Raw genomic sequence first — 7899 nt, 5'->3', positions numbered from 1 at the left:
AAAATTAAAAAAGCAAAGCAAGATTAAAGTGATGGAGATTGATATGATGAGAATAGACCCGGGGGCCATAGGTTTCACTAGTGGCTTCTCTCAAGAGCATAAGTATTCTACGGCGGGTGAACAAATTACTGTTGAGAAATTGACAGAACTGAGCATAGTTTTGAGAATATCTAGGCATGATCATGTATATAGGCATCACGTCCGTGACAAGTAGACCGAAACGATTCTGCATCTACTACTATTACTCCACTCATTGACAGCTATCCAGCATGCATCTAGAGTATTAACTTAAGAACAGAGTAACGCTTTAAGCAAGATGACATGATGTAGAGAGATAAATTCATGCAATATGAAATAAACCCCATCTTGTTATCCTCGATGGCAACGATGCAATACATGCCTTGCTGCCCCTTCTGTCACTGGGAAAGGACACCGCAAGATCGAACCCAAAGCTAAGCACTTCTCCCATGGCAAGAACTACCAATCTAGTTGGCCAAACCAAACGGATAATTCAAAGAGACTTGCAAAGATAACCAATCATACATAAAAGAATTCAGAGAAGATTCAAATATTATTCATAGATAGACTTGATCATAAACCCACAATTCATCGATCTCAACAAACACACCACAAAAAGAAGAAGATTACATCAAATAGATCTCCACGAGAGAGGGGGAGAACTTTGTATTGAGATCCAAAAAGAGAGAAGAAGCCATCTAGCTAATAACTATGGACCCGAAGGTCTGAGGTAAACTACTCACACTTCATCGGAGAGGCTATGATGATGTAGAAGCCCTCAGTGATGACGGCCCTCAGGGCCGGCCCTAAGGGGTGGCAGGGGGGGGGGCGCCCCGGGCCCCCGAGTAGGAAGGGGGCCCTGATGGATGTGTGTGATGTTTAGAAAAGAATTGTAACTTTTTGGAAATAATTCATAGATCGCCTGATTCTAAAAAAGGTAAAGAATTATTTGCTATGTATAGATCAATCCGTTTTTATGTGTTTGATGTTTACGAAATAATTCTTTCCCATGTAACAGATTGAGTAATTAATTCTCAATCAAAATTGGAAAGAACTGTAACAGACCGTCAATTCTGGCCTTGCCTCACGCCAATGGTGTTCTCGTCTTTCTATTTTTTCTCTTCCAAAATTGGCCAACGAATCCGCCATGCCAATGCCAAGTTCAACGTCATGTCACCGGCATTGTCTATTTGTGATTTTCGGCTGCTGGACGCGATTAGTGGAGGAAGGTAATGTGGGTTTTCAAGATTTCATCAACCCCCTCTTCTTTTTATATAGACTTTGTATGATTGTTCGGTCCATGAAGTTTTCATTCTCGTATCCTGTATTGTTTGGGAACAGAAAAGGAAAACTGGGATTTCTGTTCGTGACTCGTAAGCAGCAGCAAAAGCTTGCAATTTATATCTTCTAGCCATCAAGGTACCTTGTTCCATGCCTCTTTATTGTATAGTTAATTAGCAGTGTTCTTAATTTCTTGTATCGTATGTGTGTGCTACTTAGCAATAATGCTATTAATTCAGTTGGAAAGTATCCATCCCACAAAGAGAAAAAAAGAATATGCATATGAGTTGATTGAGTCCTAGAAAAAAAATCTTCTAGTGCTTCCTCAGAAATAAAGTAAGTACTTCTGCTAGGAATTTCGAGGAATTAGCTTTAGTTGCTGTTGAAGAACAACATAGCGAAATATTATAGGATGATAAAAAATTGAGTTGCAGAGAAGTGTGACTAATTCACCTAATAAAAAATTAGGTATTCATTGAAAAGAGTAAATAATGTATCGATTGAAAAGAGCGAGCAACTTTTATGTGCCCTTTTTTGAATAGTTCAGATGACAAGGCAACATAAATTATAAATTATAGTGTAAAATGAGTAGTAATTTGCAATTGAATTAGAAAAAAAACATATATATTTATATGGCTTTAGGGCCCCTTTTTGTTATCTTGCCCCGGGCCCCCGAAATCTTAGGACCGGGCCTGACGGCCCTCTCCGGCGGAGCTCCGGAACAGGCCCCAAGATGGAATCTCGTGGATACAGAAAGTTGCGATGGTGGAATTAGGTTTTTGGCTCCCCTTCTGTTCGTTTGGGGGTACGTAGGTATATATAGGAGGAAGAAGTACGTCGGTGGAGCTTTGGTGGGCCCACGAGGGTGGGGGCGCGCCTGGGGATGTAGGGCACGCCCCCCCTACCTCGTGCCCACCTCGAAGCTTTCTTGGCGTAGGGTCCAAGTCTCCTGGGTCATATTCGGGAAGAAAATCACGTTCCAGAAAGGTTTATTCCGTTTGGACTTTGTTTGATATTCTGTTTCTTCGAAACACTGAAATAGGCAAAAAAACAACAATTCTGGGCTGGGCCTCCGGTTAATAGGTTAGTCTCAAAAATAATATAAAAGTGGAAAATAAAGCCCAATATAGTCCAAAACAGTAGATAATATAGCATGGAGCAATCAAAAATTATAGATACGTTGGAGACGTATCAAAGCCCTCCGTGATTGATCCCCATCCGGCAGAGTACCGAAAAAGGCCTCTAGATGGAATCACGGAAGAACATAGACTTGCGGCGGCAGAGAAATTGTTTCGGGTGGTTCTCTGGGGTTCCACAAGGCATCAAGGCGTGCCATGGTGCCTTGCCGTCTCCTCGCTTCTCGTTTGGTCTCCTCCCAAAGCTTCTAGTGTCTCTTTTGTCCTGAAAAAATTGTCAAAAAATTTCATAGTGTTTGGACTCCGTTTGGTATAGATTTCCTGGAAAACAAAAAACAAGTAGAAAACAATAACTGGCACTAGGCACTGGGTTAATAGATTAGTCCCCCAAAATGATATAAAATTGTATAAAAATATTCAAGATTGATACTGTAATAGCATGTAACAACTAAAAATTATAGATACATTGAAGACGTATCACCAGTCCCACCGCATCTCAATGCCCGAGCTCTCCCTTGTCAGACTAGAATGAGATGAAATCAAAAAGCTAGGGTTAAGGTTCTTGTCGAGGGAGAGTAGAGAGAGGAGAGACCAAATGGTAGATGCGGAAATGAGACTGAGATTTTGGAACGATTTGATGCGGCCCCACATGTGTCCAGTAAATGTCCCGAACATGGTCAAAGGCCCTTTACCGGACGGAAAGGGCACATAAGGGTATTTCCATAAGGGAACCAGACGGTAAAGGGGCAAATTTGGGCACATGGTTTTTTTAGGTGTTAATGCTAGAGCTGGGGCCAATTAGGGGGGGGGGGGTGTAAATGTTCCAAGAAAAACAGATAGGGTGGTTCGCTAGGCCACCAAAAGCAAAGCTTGATAGCGCCCAAACATGACAGGGCGACCATAGATAACTGCTCAAAGAGGGAATTGCACAAACCACCATTTATTGGGGCTAGTGTTGCACAAAACACATACTATACAGGTTTGTTGCAGAAAGCATCACATATTGGTGTAATACATTGCAGTAAATACTACATGTATTCAATACTAATTTTTTGGTTCAATTTTTGACATTTTTCAGAAAAATGAGAAACAATTCCAGTAAATACTACATGTATTCAATACTAATTTGAGAAAGTTTCGGCTCAATTGGACCACAAGTTTGGGAGATAATGACGATCTAATATGTTGGCTGATGTGACAGGTTTTTATTGCCACATGTGCACTTACAAGCGGGACCCATCTGTATAAAATTATGTCAATGTATCCAAACACTAGATTAGATCTAGCTGCAATGTATTACACCAATATGTGGTGTTTTCTGCAACAAACACGTATAGTAGGTGTTCTGTGCAACACTAGCCCCAATAAGTGGTGGATTGTGGAATTCCCTCCTGCTCAAATGGGAGACACATAAAATGCATAAGGTACAACTAACAAAGGCGAGATCGAACGTTGCAAAGCATTCACACAAGATATGTGGAAGAGGTGATGTCGAGGAGGGCCAATCAATCATCGTTCTTGCGGCTAACATGATACTCAACTTCTTTCTCCGTCGCACCAACTGGACACCGTCAGCATCGACCACAGAGACATTAGACACAGGTTCATCAGTCTAGGAGAGGATGCCCGAGATTACTATGGCAGTGACGGGCTCCTTGGACATAAGGGCTTCTCCTTGGCACGAACGACCTTGATTGTCATGTCTGACAAACAGAGGGTCTTCCTTGAGAGCCAGAGGCACTTGTCGTGTCGGCAAAGAGAGGGTCTTCCTTGAGAGCCAGAGGCACTAGTCGTGTCGGCAAATAGATGGTCTTCCTTGAGAGCCAAACATAGTTCTCATGTCAGGCAAAGATAGGGTCTTCCTTGAGAACCAAACGCACGCTCCTGCGGGTCTCTTTGAATCTTGTAACTTTGGAGTTGAATTCATGACAAATGTGGTACCAATAAGATGATTTCTCTGCCTGACAATGTACTAACTATAACATAGTATGCATCTTTTTATCTGAAATACATATGGATGATCTCAAATCCAAAATCTGATGGATGTGTTAGAAAAATGTAATTGTTTCTCTGTTTGCTATACATTTTTTCAAAAGACCTTTTTTGTATCTTTTAATCTATAGAATCAACGCATCCAATATATACATGTTTGAAAAGTTCAGGAAATGAGCTACAACTTTAGTGAAGTTACCATTCTTTGTCTTATCATTAAGTAGGCCTAATCTTCTACTCAAGACAAACCACAATATCTATCTGAAAATTCAGATAGTCATCCTTCATTTTATTTTGTTAGCTTCTACTCCCTCCGTCCCACAATATAAGACGTTTTTGCAAGCTATGTTAGCTTGCAAAAACATCTTATATTGTGGGACGGAGGGAGTAAATCACAAGTACAAAAATCATGAAATTTCACTGGAGCAAGGAATTTTCATCCTATACAAGTCTCTAGATATTTTAATCTCTAGGAAACCTCATTAAGATGGCCAAGAGCATACTCAAATTTGACTAGCAAATCTGTCAGCCTTTTAGGACAGTCAATTAGGAAAATACACATCTTCTAAACCAACAGTCAAAAAATTCTGAAACTTTTCCTTGAAGATATATAGCTACGACTTTGTAGGTAATGATTTATATAGGAAAAATCATATAGCTCATCAAAACCTGTACAACAGGCACGCTGCTAAACCTGTCTGTGCACACAACACTATGTTTCATAGAAGCACTCTGCATTGCTATCAAACACTGGTACACGATAATGGCACTCTGAATTTCTATCAACCATATACAATAACTTTGTACATTGTTTTAGAGGACCAATGTAAGCTGACCGAAGTCCAGAGATAATAAAATTTGGCAGCAACAATTAAATTATACTACTCCAGACGTTTTTGTGACAAAGAAAAACAAGTCCAGAGGTAGTAGCATTTTTGTGACTAATCACGAATCCTTTGAAACTATCTGCATCTACAATTTGATCACTACATATACATTGGAACAGAACTGTATCATGAGAGAATAAAGCTATCAAGAAGCAATGGACTGAGAAGATCAAATGTGAAACGCCTGACCATGGAGCACCACTTGAAATCTGAATGTTCTTTGTCCCCCACTTGATATCCACCCATCATTTCCCATTGCACTATTGCCCAAATCTTTGATGAAACAATTCGCTTTTTTACGATGAAACAATCATTAATAAGTTCCTCCTCATTACACACTTTTATTGCATCAGATTCTTTTATAAACAAGTAAAAAAAAGAATCAAAGAAAAACAAGACTACTACTACATTCTACACAAAGGCATCAATATAATGGTACAATGCAATTTCCCTTTCCTTCCCAATGTTTTGCAAGAGAATGCACCACGATGTTGATCATCATCACGGCGAGACACCGATGAGAATCAGGCGGAGCTCCACTGGCTGGCCTTCTCGAAGCCGTTGCGGCCGTAGTAGTAGTCCTCCATGGCCTGCTGGATTTGGGCACGTGAGTTCATGACGAAGGGCCCCTGCTGCACCACCGGCTCATTGAGCGGCTGTCCCGCTGCTAGTGCAAACCGCAGCGGCGCGCCGGACCGGTTCCACACGCTGAGCCCGTCCCCTGCGCTGAGGACGAGGCAGTGGTGCGCGCTCGCCGGAGCTGCACCCTCCTTGCCGAACACGCCCTCCCCCTCAATGATGTACACGAAGGCGTTCCAGCCCTCGGGGATCGGCTGGTGGAGCTGCGACCCTGGTTGCATTGTGAAGTCCATGTACATGGTGGGCGTCTGTGTGTAGACCGGCGACCGCACCCCGAAGGCTTCCCCCGCAATGATCCGCACCGCCACGCCGTCTTTCTCGGCCTGGCTGATGTCCTTGCTCTCGAGCTCCTGGTACCTTGGCTCAATCCTGGCATTAATGAATGGGCATTTGCAGAAGCAGAATTGGTGTGTGAGTGGTTGATACATACATCATATGCAAATAACCATTGTCATGATACATACATCTTGTCTTTGGAGGCGAGGTTGATCCAGAGCTGCAGGCCCTTCTGCACGCCGTCGGCTGCCGGCATCTCCGAGTGCACGATGCCGCGCCCTGCCGTCATCCACTGTTGAGGAACAGAGCATTCAGATGCATTGTTGGTTCTCAAGTCAAAAATGGAATGGGTCAAGTCTCAAGTGGTTTGTCTGAAGAACTGGATGAGTAGATCAGACCTGGACATCTCCTGTCCTGATGGTGCCCTTGCGGCCAGAGAAGTCCTGGTGGGTGAAGGCCCCCTGCATCGTCAGAAACGCAGAAGACAGAATAGCATTTCAGCAAACACCTTGAAGGCAACAGGATGGAAGAAGCTCAGAGCATGCGTCCGTACGTCTAGCATGTAGGTGACGGTCTCGAAGCCCCGGTGGGGGTGGTCGGGGAAGCCGGCGGGCTTGGAGACGGAGAACTCGTCCAGCAGGAGGAACGGGTCCAGGCTCCGGAGCTCGCAACTGAAGCAGCAACAAGAAGAGACATACAGACAGAGGTCAACGCCAGCGCCCCATGATGTGAAATTCAGAGTCGATTAATCGGGCGTGATCTCTTCAGATAGGGGTTGATGGTGTCTTACCCGCCGATGCTCCGGCGGACGGTGGCGCCGTCCCCCTCGGACTGGGACAAGGACAGCACCTTCTTCACTACCTTCCTCGGATTCTCGAACGGGACGGGCGTGGAAGAGGAAGACATGATCGCTGGCGTGGAACAAGAGGACTAGGAACAGAAGAGGTCTGTTGTTGGCGCTGCTTGTAGAGCTTGAGCTTGTCTTTCTGGACGCGAGATGAACACAGTGGCTATTCTGCCTGGTGAGGCGCGCGGGTGCCCTATAAATAGGGGGAGAAGAAGAGGAGGATGAAAAGACGAGGAGGTTCTGCATCAGCATCGTCGTCGCCATGACCTCCTCCTCCTCCGGCCGTTGAAGTAACGGTCAGCGCAGCGCGGCTGCTTCCTTTTTTTCTATTCTTTTGCTGCTTGCGGTGGGTGGTGTGCCCGACGACGTGCTGGCGTGAGGCCGTCGTCACTCGTCACCCCCGCCACCGACCCACACTAATCATGATGGCTATGCAGCAAATACACCCACCCACACACACACACAAAAATAGGGTAAGCATTGGTCGCACCACCCGCAGCTTTTCTGAAAACTATATAAAGAAAAAAAAATAGAGAGTAATGGGGTATAAACATATGTAATAGTGCCTCTATCTCAAAATAAGTGACTCAACTTTGTACTACTAGCTTTACTACAAAGTTAGTACAAACTTGAGTCACTTATTTTGGAACGGAGGGAGTAGGATTTTCCAGAATACCCATATAAAGAAGATATTAATTAAGCACCATAGACTTAATTCTAGTATAAATTATTGACATGCAAGATAATAGCATATTTAAAATCTACACATTTTTCTGAGGGATTTTCATGTATAACATGTTAGATTTGAAATTAGGATTTAAAA

At 43.6% G+C, this 7899-nt stretch overlaps 1 protein-coding gene across 1 annotated transcript; it reads right to left on the bottom strand.

The window, feature by feature from the left end:
- Nucleotides 1-5616: 5616 nt before the first annotated feature.
- Nucleotides 5617-7240, bottom strand: LOC119287430 (pirin-like protein). The gene is made up of 5 exons (XM_037566971.1): nucleotides 7020-7240; nucleotides 6783-6900; nucleotides 6628-6690; nucleotides 6418-6521; nucleotides 5617-6322 (listed from the first exon to the last, which is right to left on the bottom strand). The coding sequence occupies exons 1-5, from the start codon at nucleotides 7133-7135 to the stop codon at nucleotides 5839-5841; spliced, it is 885 nt and encodes a 294-aa protein (XP_037422868.1). The 5' UTR covers nucleotides 7136-7240; the 3' UTR covers nucleotides 5617-5838.
- Between the last annotated feature and the right edge of the window lie 659 nt (nucleotides 7241-7899).

The sequence above is a fragment of the Triticum dicoccoides genome, chromosome 4A (genome assembly GCF_002162155.2).
Source record: "Triticum dicoccoides isolate Atlit2015 ecotype Zavitan chromosome 4A, WEW_v2.0, whole genome shotgun sequence".
Lineage (NCBI taxonomy): Eukaryota > Viridiplantae > Streptophyta > Magnoliopsida > Poales > Poaceae > Triticum > Triticum dicoccoides.
Note: the sequence above shows the minus strand (reverse complement) of the source record. Positions and strands in the feature narration are given on the sequence as shown.

Coding starts and splice junctions, on each gene's coding strand:
- LOC119287430 (XM_037566971.1), bottom strand. CDS start 7,135: ATGTCTTCCTCTTCCACGCCCGTCCCGTTCGAGAATCCGAGGAAGGTA. Junction 6,691..6,782: donor CCGTCACCTACATGCTAGAC/GTACGGACGCAT, acceptor CTGACGATGCAG/GGGGCCTTCACCCACCAGGA. Junction 6,522..6,627: donor TCAGGACAGGAGATGTCCAG/GTCTGATCTACT, acceptor GTTCCTCAACAG/TGGATGACGGCAGGGCGCGG.